The sequence below is a fragment of the Pholcus phalangioides genome, unplaced genomic scaffold (assembly GCF_987345545.1).
Source record: "Pholcus phalangioides strain wild (caught in Gottingen) unplaced genomic scaffold, Ppha-v1.0 ptg000011l_1, whole genome shotgun sequence".
NCBI lineage: Eukaryota > Metazoa > Arthropoda > Arachnida > Araneae > Pholcidae > Pholcus > Pholcus phalangioides.
Window position 1 is genome coordinate 17,321,163 of NW_028301604.1, and position 23,062 is coordinate 17,344,224.

At 32.5% G+C, this 23,062-nt stretch overlaps 1 protein-coding gene across 1 annotated transcript in view; it reads right to left on the bottom strand.

The window, feature by feature from the left end:
• Positions 1–8,705: 8,705 nt before the first annotated feature.
• put (activin A receptor type 2 punt) overlaps positions 8,706–23,062 on the bottom strand; it is a 29,200-nt gene continuing 14,843 nt past the window's right edge. Inside the window, exons 3-10 of the mRNA XM_089239178.1 lie at positions 21,149–21,313; positions 19,905–20,224; positions 19,427–19,594; positions 19,100–19,339; positions 17,791–17,929; positions 17,070–17,200; positions 14,209–14,356; positions 8,706–12,175 (exon numbers count right to left, since the gene is read on the bottom strand). Of these exons, the coding sequence (XP_089095304.1) occupies positions 12,078–12,175; positions 14,209–14,356; positions 17,070–17,200; positions 17,791–17,929; positions 19,100–19,339; positions 19,427–19,594; positions 19,905–20,224; positions 21,149–21,313 (1,409 nt within the window). The 3' untranslated portion in view covers positions 8,706–12,077. The remainder of the gene's footprint in view (positions 12,176–14,208; positions 14,357–17,069; positions 17,201–17,790; positions 17,930–19,099; positions 19,340–19,426; positions 19,595–19,904; positions 20,225–21,148; positions 21,314–23,062) is intronic.

Here is a 23,062-nt window from a genome sequence, read left to right on the forward strand (position 1 = left end):
CACCAAAGTGGCTCGGTAGGGTACTTATCAGTAGTGGGGGGAATGTTACTTCAAGAGTGCCCACAAACTATGGAAAGGTTTTTCTCGTTTTTGGCTCACAGAGCAAGATGCCATTAAGAATATTTCATATTTTCATAAAGGGTGGTTGATGTCGTAAGCATTATTCAAACCCCCTCCCCCTTGTCATCAAAAGTCAGCAAATCGGAAACCCCTCATCGATGATGATGTAATACTTGAACGCCCCCATAAAGAGTGAGTCACAAAGTCCCCCCCCCCCTAAAGTAATATAACCTGTGCTTGTTACATTCCAGTGATAGTAAAAATTTCTATAACAACAAAAAATACTGCCACACTAAGTTCTCACAAATTATTTAGTCATACTTGGGATGTTGAGTGTATAAGTTTCATGAAAAAATGAGATAAAGTTGTTCCATTCTCCTATGATTATGAAAAGTTTAAAAAATAAGCTACAAATATAATAATTTGTTAAGGATTTCCCCATGCGAAAGGCTAAGCCTACGATAGACACTGAATTTTCATGAAAGTTCTCTCAAGCATTGAGGAAGATGCAAGAACTTAGCAGTATTTTTTAAATTATTTTGAATAACACTTATATATATCACACAATTTATAAAAAACATTAAAATTCCCTCTATCAACGTAGTCTTCAAAATCATGAGCGATTCTAATTTATAAAGCATCAAGATTTTTTGTATGGGAAACATAATTTCTTTTATTCCATATCAGAACTTGACACATCCAGCATCAGGTTACTATAGTGACTAAAAAATTGGTATTTGCACCTATAATTTGAAGCCTGAAAACAACACAATTCTGTAAATTATGTCGGTGATCCCTTTACACTGATAGGTGTGCTATGTCCCAGAAAAGTTTAAATAATATTAGTTTGGACTTTTTTTTAAATAGTATGCTTTTGTTATTAAAAAATTTGGCGCCTCAATTTTTCAAACTTCATATTACTGCTTCTAGGAGCTAAGATAAAGTGAATTTGAGCTTTATGTGGTGAGAAAGAGTTCTATATTTATTTGTCTCGTCAGCCACTGTGCTTACGTTTTGCAAAATTTTTGAGGTCTCTGCATTTACATTGATGCTGTGCATATGTTAGATTTTTTCCTAAAAAACAATTTCTAAGAAATTGACTACAGGCATTACCTATAATATTCAAATAACAACTAATTGACTTGCAAATTAAATTATTCAGAATTGGTTGTGAGCGGGCAACAAGCATTTTCTAACAAATATTTGCTAATAGAATACAAGAAAACAGTAATTACTTGGAAGTCAGATATTATCCTGGAAAGGTGCAGTGAATATAAGCTGAGGCAGCACTTATGTTAAGCTCACAAATACACACACACACATACATATATATATTCTTTCTTATAGTGCAGTGTATATTCCAAGAAATACTGTAGTTCTATAATTTTTGAAAAATAAAATAAAGTGTAAAAATATCTCATTTTAAATACGATAGTAAGTAGAAAATAAAAGCTCTCTCACATGACATTAAAATATGCGCAGTATAAAAATTTTTAGAATTCCTAAAATGACTTTTTGAATATAATATGTATGAGAGTAAGTTTTACATATTTCTTTTTGTAGATAATTAAAATTTCAATGTTGACAACAACTGGTAAGCAGCTGAAATAAAACCTTTTAAAAGCTGGATTTAAATTAGAAAAAAATATTTACTCAATATTCAAAAACAAGTTCATAAGATAAAAATGAGTAGATTTAAATAAATTATCTTGAGATACACAGGATATTGCAAATTCATCACCATTGTTATGAATATTTTTTTTAATTTGAACCGAAAAATATAAATTTCAAAAAGTTTAAATATTTATTGCCTACAAAACAGAATATTTTCTGTTCCTGGACACATAGTTGGATTCACAAAGTTTTGATATCAAATAAGATATGTAGGTTATTTTTTTTTATCATTCAAAGTGAGATATGGAATAAAATCTCAATTCAACCAGATAATGATGGGAAGAGAGGATCATGAATAACAAAAAAACTACAGTTAAAATGCCAGGGTTGGGGGGAGATGTATCGTAAGAGTAGTCATGAAATAGTTCAAATGAAGTTGAAAAAGGAAAACATGTAAGGTAATCTTTGTGAAAACATTTGTGACTAATTGTACCAGTTGTTGCACCAGAACGGTCATTATAACAAGTGTCAACTATATAGTATTACCCTCAATCTTACATCATCTGAACAATAATTTCAAGATCGACAGACTCTTTCACCTGACAAGTTTTGACATTTTCATACCCCCCAGTTAATCCACTTTTTGGATAATCAACATTCTGCTGTAATAAAAATCTAAACTCAGAAGTTTATGTGAAACAATTAGTTAGAATCAATAAAATATTTTGCATATCTCTTATATTTTTGGCAGGAAATATGAAGTTCCACAGTTTTATCCACAAAATAAACTGGCAGTATACATAAATATTAAATTTCAACTTGCAATACAGCGATAACCACTTGTTGTACCAACTCATAGAGTAAGCATTTCAGGCATAAAATGAGTACTTTTTTATATTTATTATAATTAAAAAAAAATATCTTGCTAACCAACATAGAAAATTAATCTTTGTTTTTGAATGTACTGCAATAAAGTTTTACATTTTCTAGTGAAACTTAGTAAGCAAAACTATGTGTCTAGGAAGATGAGCTTAGAGCTGTATTTTTGACAATTCCGAAATCGCATCAGATCAGTGTTATGGTGGAAAAAACTTAGGAATATAATAATCACTCCATACACGTGCCCAACTCCATTATATGTTTTGTTTAAGATTTTACTGTCATATACAAATGATGCAGTTACAGTTTTCTTTCTCACGAGAAAATCTAGTTTTGGATAAAATCATAATTTTTGGGTCATTCATCAAAAATCCACACAACATACAGATACATTTGTTAAAGAAAATACGCAACTGGATATACTGAAGACTTCTTGTCTATTATTTTCCTCTTATTAGAGATTACTTGGCATTTTCACAGAAAAAATTCAGTGAAGAAAAGTTACAAGATCACGGGTGAAACCATATAAATAATAACTGAATGAAAACTTAAAACCAATTGATGGCTTGTGGTCTGTTTTGGTGTTGCCATGATTTATATTGAACATCTTTACACAAAATAAAATACATACATGTCACCCATACACACACCAAATAATTAACACAACTGAATTTTATTGACAAAAAGCTATTACTAAACTCTCTTGAAAAAATTTAATTTTGCTTGTGTTTTACACCATAATTTTTCATCTAGAACTAAAGGACATTCTTATGCCTCAGTGCAGGGCGTGAATGATGATGCTAACTACTTACATATACTGACTGACCTACCCATCTTCACAAGCAATTCATTACTTGTGCTCTGATTGGATATGTTTTTCTTTTCGTACCCATACTACTTATCTGAAAAGGGATTTCAAACACTCGAGATATGGAATGAATTTGAAATATCCTCCAATTATGACACTGGGCACACAAATAGATTTATACACATTTTTTCAAATAAATTTTAAATTGCAGAATCATGAGCATCATTATACAAGACACAACTATAAAATTATCAATGAATGTCCATTAATTCTTTTTAGATTTCTCTTAACTTAATAAAAAATAAAATGCTTTGGTATCAGGTAAGCTATAACTATTTTGTACTTGCCCATCATGTGACATGAAGTGTCCATTTTTTTTTTTGAGTGATGATTGGTCCTCCTATCCATAAAATTTGTGAGCATTGGACTAATATATTCCATAAACACACATAAGTACAAAAAAAACTATAACAATAATTCTAACTACATAACTGCACCATGGTGTAAGTCAATACCTAGATAATAACTTGCTGATACATCTGTACAATGATGAAAATGCTTTATATTAACATGATGAAACAATGTAATAAAATATTTATAAAACTTTCCTTATGCAAAATTAATATAGATACAAAAAGAGTTACACAATGGGCCTACTGAAACAATAAGATACATTTTTTGACGTATCTAACCTGCTACCTTCACATTTTTCATGTGTGTAAATGTATATTTTTTTTAATATACTTATGCAAGAATAACAATGATTTTGAAACTGAATTCAAAGAATGTAAAAAAAAAAAACTTGAGTAACCACTTCTGATAGTGTAAAAAAAATAAGTTATTTTGAGAAGCACAACAAAGTTTGTAATAATGATAACCCTCCTCCCCAAAAAAAGATCAGAATGAAAATAATTTCTGCTAACATTACATAAATAATATCACATCCAAAATAGAGAAATGGAAGATAGTTGAAAAAAAGAAGTTAAATTCTTTTCAAAACAATAGAGGCACTTCTGAAGTAGTATAGTGTTCGTGGCTTACGAATCCTCCAAAATCTGACAGGTACTAGTTAAGTGATGAGACCAATGCAAATGGCTTCATGGAAGTACTGAACTCATAGAAAAGAAACTATAGAAATAATCAAAAAATTAAATATGTAAATTTAGTATAATTTGATAGATGTAGAATATACATCACATACATTTTCAACTGACCAGAATGACGAAATACATGATGCGATGAGTATGCCTTTTTAAGCAAATGTGATCTGTAGCTCCATTCATCAAGTGCTGTAAAATTTGATTCATAACTTAATTCCATGTATTTAAAAACAGTACAACTGGATACTTAGCCACTACACAAATGTTCAATCATACAACATCTCTATACTAGTTTCAAATTATGGACGAGCATCATAAATTTAGGCAGTATGTTCAAATGGATGAAAGAGATGCTGCAAAATGATTGTGTGAAAATGTGGAAAACCAAACATGATAATCAGAATTAACATCTTTTGATGGGACAGAAAAAAGCAGTCAAATTCGCACATGGTCAGACAAAATTAGTGAAGAAGGAACAAGAATTAAAGCAAACTTGTTTAGTGAGATTAAGCTCAGAAACCCATACCAGTTTCAAACCTTCAAAATACATTAAAATTTCTAAAAACAGTTTTATTTTTTATAAATTCCATGCCTTTTGTGGAAAGCACATAGAAAAATCATGCAACTTCAGGTTAATTTTAAGATCTAGACTTGAGAAAAATGTTACTAACATAGAGCCAAGGGAAATACGAAAGATAGATGAAGATTCAAACAATTTCTGCTATATTCAATTATGTAAAATGCAAATTTATATAAATAAAATATCAGTAAATAATTCAATTACACAATATTCCACCAGTGTAACATTCAATTCAAAAATTTAAGTGAAATTATATTGCTATATCTTAAGTTTTTTCAGAAAGTTTTTATGATTCTCACTAATAGAATACGCGTGGCATTTTTATAAAATTTTTATTTCTTTGCAATTTTAAAAAAAAATTACTAAAATGAATTTCAATGTTTTTCATGTGATTTCTTACTTTCCTACAAATAAAATTTTTTCCAACCTTTTATTTACTGACCACTTTGAGGCAATACTTCATTTAAATGCTAGTAACACTTGAAGGTAAGAACAGTTCTTGATGGTAATCAATAGATGTAAAAAAGGAACACCTGTGAGTTGCCCAGAAATAGGATTACTCAGTTTTTCTTTGTACTATGTAATTTTATTCTCCCCACTTAACCGGTAAAAGACATTTCAACTAAGTTATTTAAAGCTTCTGGAAACATTTGTTATACTGTGTTTTTAATTTAATCATAATTCTTATTTTTCTATTTCCACATTTACTTTCACTACTAACTCCTCCGCTTGCAGACTTTAGACTCATCTAAAATATTAGTAAAAATACCTGTAAAAAAACAAATTGGATCTTCATTTGCACATAGGAATTAGGGAAAAGAGATGAGTGAATATCACTGTTCTTTTATTATTGATCAACACCCCCCCCCCCCTCAAGAGCTTAGGCCTATAATATGTGATGACGCATTCACAACCAAAATAATGAGATAAATGAAAAATCTCCTTTCTTAACCTTACTCTAGGGTTGCAAAAAAACAATTTTAAAAGCAATTATTCCAAATGGCTAAAGATGAGTTGACTCGTCCTTTCAAGGGAGAAGCCATCAACACATTATCATTTTTATATAATTTTCTTTTACAAACCAGTTTCACTTTGAAATTCAATCAATAATAATTTGAACTTATATTTGCCATAATTATTTCATGCTGAAATGCTATGACACCATTCATTGTCAAGTTCACTCAGAATTCAAAAAGTTGAACAGATTTTTCAAAGCTATTCAATTTGACAAAAAAAATTATGATCTATGAACACACGGGGGGAAAAACTTAGTTTTATGAGAACTTGGCGACCAAAGTTAGTAAACTGTCATAATTGAATTTTCACTTCCTTTTGAATGACTTTCAATTCATATACAACACACGTCTTTGATCCTATTTCAATATTGTACACAAATAACCTTGGTTTGAAAATTACACCATTTCTAACATGTGATTGTAATGTTCTGTATTATATTTAATTCTCATATAAAAACCTAGTTATTAATTGGGTAATTTTTTTAGATCTATGTGCAATATTAAAATATATTCTTATTTTTAATTAAAGAAATAAGCTGGGAGCAAAGGAATAGAGATACGCACAGTACAATGTTGGCAGAATTGATTGAAAACTAAACATTTTCAGTAAATTAACATTTTTAAGCTTCTGAAACGCCTCGAAAAAATTTATGCAACCAACCACTTGAATAAAAATGATTGATATAACACAATATCTCTATTATATGCTACATATATAAAATTTTTAGACAAAAAAAACTGGGAATTCACTTACAAAATATCAAATAGGCAAATGGCAGAGGAGAGTATATAGTACTGTTAAAACTGAAAAATGCACCAGGAATAGATAAGGAAGTGTGAATAAAACACACAGAGGCAGTATCATGCTATGTGTACGTAACATGATACTTCTGTACATACATATAATTTTTTTTATAAATATGTTGAATCTAAAATTTGAAATAAGATAAGAAAAATATTGACAAGTTGTAATAACAACTATTAATTTTGCCATCATGTGTAATAGTAAATTTTTCAACAAAAGAAATCTATATATATATAATTAAGCTTCTCTTCTCATATATATATATATATATATATAGATAATTTCATTTCAGAATTATCAGCTCCTCGATATTCTATTAGCCTTAATCTTGATGTTATGCTTACCATACTATAGCATTTAATGCCTCCCCAAATTCTTTTACTTAACAATTACACCTCAGTGTGAGAGAAATTGACAATAGATAAATGTTTTAATTTTATTCTACAAAAAAAATTTAACTGAAATTATGATCATTGATCATTTTTGTTGCACCATGGTCATTTTATGCACACGAGGGCTAATTAGATCGGGAACTACAATTTATTGCTGATTCTGAACGGCAGGCTTGTTTTTTATACTCATCGAGAGGTTGGTGCGCTAACCTGTCGATGGGGGACTCCTTGTTCTGCGGTTTTGTTGCCGTTTTTTTTGTTGTACCCCTGTGTCAGGAAAGTTTTCTGACAAAGACGAACCGGGTATCGAACTCGGGACACCTGTAAACATCCTTTGGCACTTTAGGCGAGTATCTCATCGATCTGGGCTACCGCGCGCGCCTACTGAAATTATTTTGAAAACCTTTTCAAGCATTTTTTTTATAAAAACAAAAAAGTTTGATTTCTCAGGGAAAAAATTGAATTATATTTTGGAAATTTGACTAATATTTCAAAATTATGTTCTATGTTTGAATTCTTCAAAATATTGAAATTTTTCAGTCATTTTTCTGGTGTTACTTTTTTCAAGTTCGCATTTCTTTTATTTAAATCAAAAGATGTATTGAATATGTATATTCTTTTCAAAAGCATTAATAGCTTTAAATAAAAAGGTTTCACACCATCTCTCGACAAAGGGTATAATATAATGCTATACTGATATTTTATTTAGCTATGAAATCTATCAATTGTACTATGACAATGCCATAATTATGCAATAAAAAGTAGATTGTGCCATGCAAACTGTCAACATGTTATTAATGATTCAATAAAATTCATAAAATTCTCTGTATGCTTGATTTACATTACACAGCATTATGCACTGATTTGCTTAACAACTTTTTAATTAAGTGAACCTCTTTATGACAGTTTTAAATTATTTATGATCAGTTTTTTAGCACCAAACTGCCATTTTATATGCACAAGCTTTTAACCTGTAGTTTAAAGCTGATTTCGAACAGCTATACTTTTACACTATGTCCTGGAATTTGAATCCAGACCTGTCAAACCAGATGTTGGTGAGCTAACCATTAGACCGAAAGGTGGCTTCCTTTCAAATGTTGTAATATTACTGGATATAATGCATACAATTTTTTTACAACAAACTAATGAAACTCAACTAAAAAATAATGGGAATTTCATTGAAAAGAAAATGTGATTTTCTTATATAATGCAAACCATTTTATCATATAGCCAGTTAATTTATTGAAATTCCATGTTGCATAAGCACCTTCTAACCCTTTCACTACTGATGGTACTTTACTGCATTACACAAAAGTGAAATGTAATAAAACACTATTTTTACAAAATGTTTCCTAAAAAATGCAAAAGAACAAATTATGGCTTTTTTTGTGGTAAAATAAACATGTGTTATACAACATATTTAAGAATTGGTATTTTTTATTTTTATTGTTAGTGTGCATAATGCTGAAAAAACTTTCACAAGTGCCAGGTTAATTAACTTGTTCTGTACTAAGTAGTTTTTTTAAGCTATAATTTATATAATTATGTCATTCTTTCATAATGCAGCAGTGAAGGAGTTGATAGGATTTTTGGTACCCTTGATTTACAGTTGAACCTCGATTTAATGAATCTGAAGAAACCAACAATTTCTTATTCATTAACTCTTTACCGGCCATAACCGTCATAGATGGCTCTACAAGCAAACGGCCAAAATGGAGGGTATGGGTATATAAGAGATTAGTGTGAAGGGCAGGGAGAGATGATTGACAACTCTTGCCAGGGGCGGGAACAAGGAAGACAAATGTAGATGCCCCATCAATTAGATTTCAAAAGCTCCATGATAAAGCTCACTGTTGTTTGTAACAATACAATATAGGAACTGGATGGTAAGGAAGTATGGGGATTAGGCGAGTAAAAGTTTGGACGAGTCCATTTCAGAAAGCAAAAATAGGTTATTTTCACGGATCTCCAGGTATCCGTCAAGAGTCAGTGAATGTTAAATCAGGGTCAAATTTATCAAGAGCATAAGTGCACTCCAAAGGGCAAATTTTAAAAGCAACTTATTTCTGACCACAATTGTGTGAAAAAATAAATATAGAAACTTAAAGTCAGGATGTATGGGAAAAATTGTACGACACAAGTTTAATACTTCTAACATTTTCATCAAATTTGTCATTTTTTGGCTAAACAAAAAAACGTTCCTCTTTAGATGACGGTCATTCTTTGCTTGTCATGACAAAGCACAAACTTAAAGTAACTTTATATTTTTTTACTGTAATCTAAAAAAACGTCTGGCCAATGAAACACGCTTATTTGAAATGGCTTTATTGCCTATTTTACTCAAAAAAAAGAACACATTTATACTAGCCCCCTTTTTTTTGTCTCCAAAAAAAGAGCTGAAACCATAATCCAAAAAAAAGCGTTAAATAAAAATTGTTATATACATGGGTTTGACCTTTATTTTCACCAGAATTTCAGAAGAAAAAAAATTTTAATCGAGGAATTTGTTGAATCTCTGAGTTTGTTATATCGGGGTCCAACTGTATTTAATAAAAACATTTTTTTCCTTAAAGATAGTTTATTCTATTGCAAATATTAAGTTTGAAAAAGCCAATAAAAATTATCTTGATTTTATTTTCTGCCAGCTAAATGAAATCTGCTTATGGGGGGGGGGGGGGGGAGGCAATTTTAAAAGATTGAACTCCAAATAATTTAAACGTATGCATTAATGCTGCAAAGAAAAGGTTGGGCAATAATGATCAATGTGGCTTTTTTTTACACATTTTTACACAATCATTTGACCATTTTTGTCACAATTTCAAGATAATTTTACTGAATTAAGAACAAAAATACATATATTTATTTTTCACAGCTAGAATTTTTTAGTTTTTTAAAAAATATGAATTTTTATCAACCATAAAATGGAAATTTTGTAATTAAAATTTCATGCAAGAACATATTTTACCCAAGAAAATTCAAACTTGAATATATATACACACTAATAATTCAAATTTTAATGCATGTATAATCAGTTCATTGTAAAAATGTGATTTTGTTATGGTGGTCACTACACAAAAAATATCTTTGGTTTTGCTAACAGTAAATTAATTAGTCTAAGTACATTAAACCAGATATACATGAAATTCACTTTAATAATAGATACCTTTACCAGACATAATTCTAAAACAATGTAGGAGCAAATAATAATGATTGATGTTATATTTTCTGAATTCTTTATCAATTCACCATATTGTGACAGAAAGAATAAGATAATGGAACAGCATATATTATGGCTTTCACATTTCAGAGCAATGTTTAATACATCTGACTATTGCATTCATCCATATAGAATTTCTTTAATTAAATCGCATATATGTTTCAAAACATGCCAAGAAATCTGTACATATACACAACAAAAATAAACATTTGGCAAGCAATATTTACATACTTTTTAATCCCTGTTTTTTAACATTCATTACTGTAGAAATAAGTTTGATGAAATCTATAAATTCATAAAACATTATGTGGCCACATGTTATAAAAGAAATAATATACACAAAATATAATTTGTCGCTAATGGAAATGAACATTACCCACTTGAAAAATTATTAGAAATTAACACTAGGATAAATCAAGACATCACAGTTCAGCATATACTACACTTAGGTAATGAAATTTTTAAACTCATATCAAACACATCTCAGGAAAATGATTGATTTCGTTTAAAAAATCGTGTTACTTAAATTTGTGTTTAAAGGCTTGTACAAACATACTGAAAAAAATCATTATTATTTTTAGAGAGAACACTATGTTCGAAATCAACTTTTGGCACTTAGACAGCAACAATATTTGCCTGCACATACATTATGCAATAACTAATCTTATATTGCGTTAAAATGTTCTTTTCTACTCACTTAATGCTAAAAATATTCAAATTATTGCCCAATAATTCCACATATGAAGAGTAACATCAACGGGCCACAGGGAGTCAAAATCTACATTCACATGAGTAAAAAAAAAAAATACAATATTGACATTATTTCAGGTACTGGCAGCGTTTTACCACTGAGGCCTTATTAATAATAGGAACATTGGTGAGGTTATAAAATAACGAATTATTAAAATCTTGTTTAACTAAACAGAACATAAGAGTACAACAAACATGCCCACAGACAAGGGAAAAACACCTTAGTAAAAACCCGTATTTCAAATGAGACTTAAAACTCTACTTAATTGATAAAATTCCACAGCAGCTGAGCATACCACAATAAACAAAGTAGAATAGACTATTAGATGCTTGCAGTTTTTACCCACCTTTGAAAATGAAGATAAAACACAAATCAACTGAGAAGCCTAAAAACTCTAATAGAACACAATATGGACAGGCTAGCTTTCTGGAAAGTTACAAACAGTCCAGCCTGCCTCCCACACTTCTTTTTATGGTTTCCATGTTTGAGAATCCATGCACACTTGCAATTCCATGATGCTACAGTAAAGCAAGGGCAATAAATAAAGCTCACTGCAGAGGCTATTCTTTGTCTTTTCAGCACAATCCACTACACATATATGAACAGAAGTAATGTGTTACAAAGTACAGCTATCTGCAGTTATGTTATGAACGTTGTACTAGCAAGAAAAAGGCACAAGGAATTCTTGACCGGAGCAAATCTGCCGAGATGCAAGTTATGCACTTCAAGGAATGGACATCTTGACAGTACACTTTCATACAATGCTACTGCAAATCAAGCAAATATATAATCTTTGTACTTAATTTCAAGCATGATGATTCATCTAATTAGTTATTTAGAATTTCAATCCTTCAGTCAGATGCTCGATTCCTTTGGTAGCAATGTTGTATGCAATTTGGGCTTCATTGTGATGTCTGGCATTTTTCCTGAGGTAGCAATAACGGTACTGACATCTGAAAATAGCATTTAAAATTATGCAAATATTTAGCCATATGATTTAATTCAAGGACATAAAAAAAAGCTTACCTTAAATAATATGATGAAAAAGCATATTTTCCTTCAAAGACATACCATGTTTTAATGTGTACAAGGAACCTCTTTTTGCAAAAGATTGGGTCCCAAAGACAGGACAGGTTTCTCATACATAGATAATATTAATTATATAGATATTGGCACATTACTCAATTCCTTGCAATTTACAATGAGAGTGATTCTGATGATGATAATGGACTAGTTCATGTATCTAATTGTGATGTATCAGTTGAGTGATAAGAAATTTAATGGTTTCTATAATGAATAAAAGAATTATATATATTTTTTAATACCTTAAAATACACATATTTTAATGAAAACACATCTTTGATAAAAAAAAAAAATTCCAAATTTTAAGTTCAAAAAATTTAGGGGGTCCTTATATACCTTAAAATACGATAATTTTGAGATTGTTTCAGTTGTTATTTTTGAAATAGATCTACAATATAATTGCAAGGGTGCAAGTGCCCCTCATCCATTTTGGAGCAAAAATTTTGAAAATGGCAGAACTAAAAACTAACTATATCTGCAATATAAGGAGTAATTTTTCTGCGGAATGTGAAACGTTTTGCAAAAAATGGTAGGAACGAATAATTCTAAATAAATTTCCTTCACAAATTAAAGTCTATTTAAATTTTTCTTGAAGTATCTTATCTGTCACTACTAAAACATGCATTACCGAAATTACAAAAATTATTACTCTTTTGAAATTAAACACCATGCATACAGAAAACCTAGGCAGCAAGAATCTCTGTTGCTTGAACACCAAAATCGTATTCATCCTTCTATAGCAAAAAAAAGTGCAGCATATAATAAGCGTTTTCGTGAAAAAAAGTTAGCTTCTCACAGAATTTAAAGAAATGATTAAATTTAAAAGCGAAATGCAAAAAACAAGAAAAATATAAACACCTTATTTATAAACATTTCCTCAACATAATAGCATGTTAATACATGTAGATTAAAAATGTTTTTTCTGCTGTTTTCTCAGCCTGAAGCCTATTACAATATTTTCTATATGAATCACGAATCGCTTTCAGAAGTGCAACATCTCAATGACAATTTTTTTTCGAATTTTTCATGTCCTTGCAAATAAGATTTTGTGTCTTATTCCATTAAAGCATTGGATGAACAGATTTTTAACTGTTCAAACAGACTTTTATTAACACTGAAATCTCTTTCACTGTCTGCATTACCATGTGCGAAAGATAAAAAGCCTTCACCAAAACTGGCAAAATTTCCAGCGGGAACATTCTCCCTGGAACATTCTATTGCCTCTAGGGGGGAGTTAACGCCCACGTTGGGAATCACTGCTCTATAGCATTGTTTCCTAAACTTTTTATTCTATTGCCCCCTTCATCAGAATTTTTTTCTCTAATCGCCTCCAACTCAAGTGAACCCATAGGATCCTCTGTGAAATCCATAGCTTCTACTGCCCCCGGACATTTCCATCACCCACCAGAGAGTGATATAGCCCACTTTGGGATACACTGTTCTATAGCTATGGTGCCTATATTTATCACCCCACATCTTGGAGCAGTGCCCTTATATATATGGGCTAAGATCTTTGGTGGGTTCCACTATAGTGAATTTATACCGTGAAAAAAATAAAAAATTATGAGAATTATCTAGGGTTCCAGGGGTAAAGCCTTGTCGACCCCAACCTTGTGGCAGCCGTGCCTATATTATCTTATTAAGGTTTCCTGGCAGGTACCCAGATAAATTAGAGTACAGAGGCATCTCTGGCTTATAGTTGCTTTGTCATTGTTCCTAATTTTGGTTGTGTATGTAGGTTGTAAGGACATTTATAATTTGTTTTTTTCCTCAATAACATTTCTTATGTAAATTTTCTTTCAACTAGTTTTTTAAATAATTTTTTTTGCAGCCACCTTATTGGGCAGTTTGTGTATTGTGTCCTTGGATTTTAGATTTGTAAAGGAAAAGGATTATGATTCACCTGCAATTTTATTCATTTGAATTGTAGAGAAAGGTGGCTGAGTCTTGTACAGAAAATTTATTCTTTCCTGAACACAACTTGCGGATAATCTTGCTTCTGCATCTTGATCCCAACATTCCTCAATAGTATCACAAAGTGTGTCCATACCCTGTGAATACACAATAAAAAAAATCAACTTTGTATTAAAAACAAAATTAAGTTTTTATTTCAAATTTGGGATTTTATAATAAATTGGTTAAAAAGTTATTACTTAAAATAATTTCCTTTATAAAATAAGAATGGCCTGAGACTAACATACAGAAGAAACAAGAAAGTCTTGGTTGTATTAATCCAACCAATGATAAAAACATTGTTTCCCAAACCACACAAAGTTTTGACAATCAGTTCATCACATAAATTTCAATTCATTTACATAACAATGAATATAAATCCAGCATTTTGTCATTGGAGTGAGAGATCCAGAGTATTTGCATATAAAATTTTTGTTTTAATAGAAGTACAAAAGATATGGCAATAGACCAGGGCTGGACAAATCGCCAAAAATCTAGATGTCAGAACAATTTTTTTAGGCACCAAAAACAAATTTTACCCAAAGGAAAGGGTCCAAAATAATGCTACTTCTGACTTTTTCAGGGCATAGTGATCCTCATTCATGTTGAGCATTTATAGCAGATATGCTGCTATAAATTCCAAACATTTTGGGTTGCTTTCAGTTTGCAATTTAGTAACTACACAAAGAAAATGTTATGCACAGATACCAATTTTTCAAATGCCATGGCTACCTGGCACCTAGGATTTGTCCAGCTCTACTATACACTGTACATCATAGTTTCCCAAACGTTTTGGTCCATTGCCTTCTCCCCCCAATTCAAGAGAGCCAACCCATAGGATCCTATACCAAACCTATAGCCTCTAACTACCCCTGGACAATTCCATCACCTTTTAGGGATCAATATTGTCCACTTTCAGAAACACTGCACTACATCAAGTCTTTTATAATCTATATACATCTTTTTTTTTTTTAAATTAACATGATCCTCACGTATTCCCAAGGGATCAGCACGATCCGTCCAGGGAATTTGTTAGTGTTAGTAAACATCCATGCCCGAACCGGGATTTGAACCCAGACCTACACAGTGAGAGGCTAGCTCCCTAACCACTCAACTGCAGGCGGCTTTCTCAACATCTTTTGACATCTTAAAATTCTGTTTACAGTACTGTACTACAATATGACTTGTTGGCCTATGTTCTCCATGAAATTTTTTTAATTTGGCCTGCAATATTTGAAAGGTGGGAGACCCCTGGAATAGAATGATATCACTGGGAAACTTGAAATTCTTTTAAATTGGAGTAATTCTTAGTCTCAAAACAAAAAACCTGTAAAAATCATCAGTAATTGTCTAAAGAAACAGGGTTAAGGTCACCAAAGCTGAGCAGTATAAATTTATAAATAACAGACAGGGAAGACCCAAATAATGGTGCAACAATGAGGAGGAGAGAAGCTTAGCTGGGGTCGTTATTCTTCAGGGGTACCCCCTCCCCTGTATCAGTAATGACAGAAGAGGAAGGGAAGTTTTTCCCCTTCAAGAAACATGATTCCTCCACAAGAAATGTGCTTCTCTTTCCTTCAGTCACTGCACAACACATGTGCTGAAATAGGGAGTGATACGACGATGACACCGCAAATTAACTGTCAACACCTCCCACTTCTATATAGTCATCAACAGTATAATATCAGGAACATGTGATGACACGAGAGAGAAATCCAATATAAACAAAAATATCAATTACTAACAGCAATTCTTATGAATTCTTTTAGTAATTGATATTATTCCTCTCAGGAACTTCATTTCCCTGAAGAGTCCATGGGGCAATGAGTCAAAGTGAAGAACTGTGACTCAATGTGTTATTGGTTTTTTTAAATAAAAGATTGAACAGTGAATTAATTCAATATTCAATTTTAATTAACGTGGAGGAAATCAATACAGTAGAAGCCGCTTATCAAAATCACGGATAATGCTATAATTCAGGTATCGTCATCACTTTGGCAAAGTACGGAACGAACCAATATATATATATATACACATGGTAAAAATTTTGTAAATAGTTATCAAGACTTATGTTTATGTCAGGGCTTGACAAATCAGAAAAAAATTTAGGCGCAGGCAATTTTTTCCCAACAAAATTGGTTCAAAATATGGTAAAAACCCTCTTTTACGGCTAAATAATAATCCCCCCCGGTATAATAAAAGTATGCATTTCAAATCCCAGATGAACAGTCACCCCTCTTTTATGGACAAAAAAATTTTCCTACTGGTGTTGGCAAAAGAAAGGTTCACTGCAGTGTATTTTTTATTTATCCAGGACTTACGAACTCTTTTACATGCAGGCATAATTTCCGATAATTTTGTGCTGTCGTTTGACCTCAATAAAGTTATTATACATAAAAATACTAGGCACAAATTCTAATTTTTTTAGCCGCTATGGCAACCTGGCACCTGGGATTTGTCCAGCCCTACAATAGACACGTTTTACAAAAACTTACCAGGTGAATGATATAAATAATAAATGTGTTTGAGCGTTCTCTTATAATTTTACATTAAAACATATGTAGTGGCAATAACTTTGCTCTGCGAAAAAAATCTAAAATTTTTAATGAAATCAAATAAGCTTTTACAGTCTGGCTAATTAATGCATTATATTTCCATTATACGCATATATTTGCATGAAATTTTTTTTTAATCTAATGATAGTGTTGATGACTTTTATAAGCATGTGTTAATAATCATAATACATGTGGTTATGGCTTTGGCAATCACCAATTTATGATTATTTTGGTATTGAAAAAAAAACCCTCTTACTGGATGTTTTCTCCAATGTTCTTTGAATTTTGGTCTAACTTTCTTTTGCGCCACCACTTCTTGCATATCTTCCAAAGTTGGATGTTGTCCAACACTATCTTCAAATGGTAACATATATTCTTCAATGGGACCTGAGATGAAATATCAGAAAAATTTTGAAATTTTTTCTACATAACCATTATAGAATCACCATTGGTTTGTTATTTAATTATATCAGGATTAACTTTTATCTAAAAAACGCACGATTACATTCGCCTCACCCAAAAAGACATAGAATAAACATCCCATCATCAAACGCTACAATAATTCACTAATCAACTCTACATAACGAACACTTAGGAAAAATAAAAAGCGTTTGGAGAAAGCAATGAAAAAAAAATTAAATAGGTCGCAGCTATTTTTTTTTTTTTTTTTGACAAGATATCTTTGCCTCTTTAAAAGCTCCTTATTTTAGCATTAAAAAGCCCAGATATTTTGTAACACTGATTTCTAATTAGAACACTTTTTTGTATACCCCTTAGTTTGCACCTGCTGAAAATCAGAAGAAAATCTACCCAAATTTTAAAAAGATATAACATTTTGAAGGAGGGTTTAGTGATTTCTGCTGTGCTGCTTAAGGGGTTAAACAAGCCATGGAGGGCCAAAAAATTAGCTTTCAAAACCACCAATAGATTTATCATGGAAAATTGATGTGATTAAAATATAAATTTTAAATACCTACCATCCTGAACAGAGCACCTTGTTAAAAGTTCCCACAGCACCAAACCACATGCATACATATCAATTCGTAGGAATGAATCTCTGTTGAAATTGATTGCACCTTCCAAAACTTCTGGGGCCATGTAACGCCGTGTTCCAACCTTCATGGAAGTAAAAATAAAATCTTACAAAAAATTGGTAAAACTGAAAAAATCAGTTTGCCCATATCTTACTTCACTGACAAATGACTTAAGGAGATATTCAAATCCATTATTATGGAATATTGCATTGAAATGTGTAGCCGCCAATCACAAAAAATCCCACTTTAGTTAGAGGCTGCGATGTAACATAACATTGAAGCAAGGAAGCTAAACTCAGAGTATATGATATTCGATATACAAATATAAATACAAAAACAATGCCACAACAGGCAAAATGCCCAACGAGATGGCTGATATACATATGTTCATTATTTATGTTGTATAACTGGAACAAAGGTCAAGTTTTCCATAGTCTTGGGTTGTATTTATGCCCCTGAGTGGCTTGGCCTGCACTATTGTTTTCTGATTGGTTGACTGCAGACTTTTCTGTTTGGCCCATTATGCAGCATTGCTCATGCTCTTTTATTCTTGTGGCTACTTATCTTTCTGTGGTTCCAATGTAAACTTGGCCACACGTACAACGGTATTCTGTAGGTCCCTGGTGTTGATAGATGGTTACGATGGTCTTTTGCTGATTGTAGCATGTCACTTGTTTTTCTGGTCAGTTTGAAAATAATCTTTATATAATGTTTTTTCATAATCTTGATGATTTTTGCCTTAATAACTTTGAGGATAAAGTACAGCACAGATTTTCCAATTAATTGTGGCTGCTCATTTTCCATTGGTGATTCCTTGATGGAGAGTAGGGTTTCTCTTGTGTCATCTTTTGTGTACCCATTAGAGCGGAAAACTGATTTTAACTGCTTAATTTCTTCATTTAGATCTTTTTCTTCACACAATCTCATTGCCCTGTCAATCAAGATTTTTAGTACGGCTCGCTTTTGGTGAGGATAATGATTGGAGAGCTTGTGGACATATCTGTTGGTGTGAGTGGCTTGCAATAGATGTTGTGGTCTAGACATTGTCCCTGATACCAAGCCACTCGAGCGCATAAATACAACCTGAGACTCCAAAAAACTTGACTTTTGTTCCAGTTATATCATTTCTCCTGAAGATGCTAACCACTATTGTAGGGGAAACTCTGAGGACAAACTCAAACAGATGACAGTCTTTGAATCCAAATAGTCTATTTTCATCAACATTGATATTATTTACAAAATACAATATTACCTGTCCATGTGCTTCACCCAAAGCCTTTCCTTGGTAAAATATTAGAGCCAGCCCAAAATCTGCAATACATGCTGTCATATCATTTTTTATCAAGACATTTTTGCTTTTGAAGTCTCGATGTGCAATGGCTGGTTTATAACCACCACTTTTTAGATTTGGAATTTCTTCATGGAGATGTGTTAGGCCCTTGGCAATAGAGTCTGCAATTGCCAAAACATGTGTCCAGGTAACAAGATTGGCCTACAAAAAAGTTATAGATTTGTAATTAAGTTCCATGTGAATTCATATGAAATTCTTGAAGAAAAAGAAAATTGAGAGAAAAATAACCTTCAAAAAATCTGATAAGGATCCTTTCTGGTGATAAGAGGTTATTAGCCAATATTCAGACTGCAGATTATCTCCTCTTTTCTCAACTCCAATATATCGAAGAATATTGTCATGCTTCATTTCAGGAAGCCTGTACACTTCTTGTTCAACAGCCCATGAAGTTTTGTCCTAAGAAAAACATACATGGCTATAGCTTCAAAAGAACCACTTCAATCATTAGTAAAAAAGCAAAATATAGCATAAGTTAACATTATTTTCATCTTTGGTGCATTTTAACTACTGTGAATAATCATCATTTCTATTTGAATAAACTAACATAATTTTCAGCCAAATTAGCACAACTGAATTATAGAGTCCGCTATATTTCAATTCACTCAAGTTCCTTAAATCATTTATTATATAATAGTATTATATAATAAGTGGTAAGTAGTATACTATATTGAATACAGATATGCTGATTAAAAAAAGTGAAATTTACCTGAGGTGGAAATATTTTCACTGCAACAGTTTCTTTTCGTATAACTGCCTTCCACACTGCACCAAACCGCCCTTGAGCTTTTATTTCAATTAATTGGATCGGACTTAGTCCAAGCAAAGGTGAAGGAGTAGGAAGTGGTGAGGGATCCACTGTAGGTAATTCGTTGAAATATGACATCTTATGCCTTCTATAAAGCCAATACCCAATGGCAATGATGAATGTCACAATTACAAGTGGCAGAAGAGAAAACAACAGAATATTTCTAACTTGATGGCTTCCTGATGGCATCCTGATTGGAACTGCTGTACTAGGCTTTGCAGCTACATCATAAATTTGCAAGATAGAGGAAAAATGATAATGCAGAATGCTTTTAATGAATAAACAAAGAATACATGTTAGTTTCAAAATATTAGAACATTACAGAAGATCTTGTTCATTAAATGGTCAAGTTGGAAAGCCCAAATTTATAGTATGGCTGTAATTTGCATATTCTAAGGCAAAGGTCTTCAACCTTTCTCCAGTCACGAGCACTGGCTGTACCTGCCATCAATAGAAGAGCACCCTTATGGCCAGTTTAACATACAAATTCATGAAATGGTGATGATTTCAATCCTTGAATGCAATGCCTCCAAGGTGTTTAATTGGAACGTTGATCAAGTGCTCGCGAGCACGAAATCGGGCATGAGCATTAAGTACTCTGGGTACTTCAAGGAGCACAGTGGTGTTTGCAAGCAACGATATGATGCCTGTTGTAAGGGGTTCTTCTTGAGCAAATTAGTAGTAAAAAAATTTTCAAAAGTGGACTGAATGTGAAATTATTTTTTCCTTTCTGTTTCAAAAAATTATAACATCCTGAAACTTGCTTCAAAAAATTAGAACATCTATTCAAATTAACATCAACTTGATTGAATAAGTGTTGGATGTCTTCCCTGGTTGCATATGTTGAACTAAAATAGTTCAATTTAAAATTATGGGTGCTAAAAGGGGACAGTTCTGCAAGTGCAAAATTAAGTGTGCATTTGCTTGAACAGAATGAGCAAGCATGTGATATCATAAGAATTCTTTGTACTTTGGCCCTGACCATTTGACCATGTTAAATGCAAACCCAAATCTTACGGCAGGTATCACTCCTCTGTGACACTTCAGGTTGGATTTGATATTTGAAGTTGAGGGCTTTGACCATGATGCAATCAAAGAAATGAATTGCTTTAATTATTGCTCAAATTGTTCTCCCTCTCTCTTACCTGCAGGTGTTGGAGGAAAATGAGACAAGGGAAAATGAGACATATTCCTGTTACACATATCACCCTCACAACAGCAAAATAGCAGCTGAACATTCGGCTCTCTTTTTTTAGTTTCCATGCATCTATTTTTGTCACTGCAATCATGTGGGCTACCAACCCAACAGCCTGAAATGAAAAAGTGCACATTGTACTACTGAAACTTGATACACTGAAACTTGTACAAGTTGACCATCTACAGTGCAACAACTTTCTAGTCAATTCAAAGGCACACAGTCCTGAAAATATTATAAATTATAAATTAAGTACACACATGCCAACATTGGCATGAAGCTTCCCAGTAGTGATGACTAGGATTGGGGATGTATCGATATATAATAAACCACCAATGTAAGGTCCCATATCGATATTCTGATTTAATGATTTTTGATCGTGGTGATATATCATTAATTCCGGTGTTGAACATTGCAATGCCAATTTAGCTTATGTATGTGAGTGATGCATCAGGGAAATCCGATATCCTTACATCTAGTTGAAATTGGCGATACTGATTTAGCCAATGTGTGTGCGCAATATATTAGGGAAAACTGATATCCTTACACAGAGTTGAAATCCGATTTAGCTAACATGCATGCAAGATTTTTGTTATCTGATATAGACATCAGCAGGTATGGTAGAACCAATTTTGCAAGCGAGTACGCATGTGTGAATGCTGACTTCACTTTCTGTAAGCAAACAAGGAGGAAAGAAGGCTCTACAGGATGTCCATAATAAAAGGCCCTATTTTAAAGTAGCTTAACAGGCAAAACCAGTCATCAGAAAAGTGTGAAATTTTGAGGACGACTTCATGAAATGATGGGAATTTGTGTGTGTGTTTCAGAGGAAAAAAAATAGTTGCACATGTCACCACCAGAGGGCGGTCACCACTTTGAATACATGTAGTAAACATGTAAATTTATGTGATGTTACGCAGCAGTTGTTATAAAACCTAGAAACATGGAAGAGAAAGAAAACCAGTGTCTATAGATGCAGTACAGGTTTTGCTTCAGGTGGAAGAGGACAGAGCTTCAAATTCTCGTGGCAGTATCAGCCGTGTAGCACAGGCGTTGGACAGGCCACATTCAACTGTTCATAAGAACATGCGGAAAATATCCTCCGATATTATCCATACAAACTTTCACTTGTGCAGCAGTTGCTTCCACATGATTATGACTCTCAACTCCGGTTCTCACTGCAGTTTCTAGCTTGCATTGAGGTTGATTCAGAATGGCCTTGGAATATCCTCTAGACAGACAAAGCATATTTTCACTTGGATGGTGCAGTCAATACTCACAACTGCCAAATTTGGGAACCAGAAAATCTGCACCCTATCTTAGAGGTTCTGTTGCATTCACCGAAAGTGATGGTATGGTGTGGATTTTCTGCATCATTTATTTTCGGTCCCTACTTCTACGGGGAGTAATGTTCTACAGGTCCAGTGACATGTTTGATTACCGGGAAGCAATATGCATTGCTGTTACAGAACCAAATTGTCCCAGCTCTGCAAGCACGTCACTGCCTTGTAGACAAAATCTTTATACAAGACAGAGCTTCTCCACATGTTGCAGTGTGTGTTAAGAATGTTCTTAAAACACATTTTACAGAGGATCGTGTCATCAGCCGGCACTTCCCTAATCTATGGCCTCCCTGATCCCCAGACCTTAATCCATGCGATTTTTGGCTTTGGGGACGTTTGAAACGTCTGGTAAGTCATGACAATCCAAGAACTTTACCTGACCCCTTAAAGGCAGCATTTCATGTTGTGCTGAACATTTCCCATGGCATATCACAGGGCTCCTACTTGTTCTAATTTTTGGTATAAAATATCCTACTTTCCAGATTTTGTCCTACTTTCTAGGTTTTATCTTACTTTTCCAA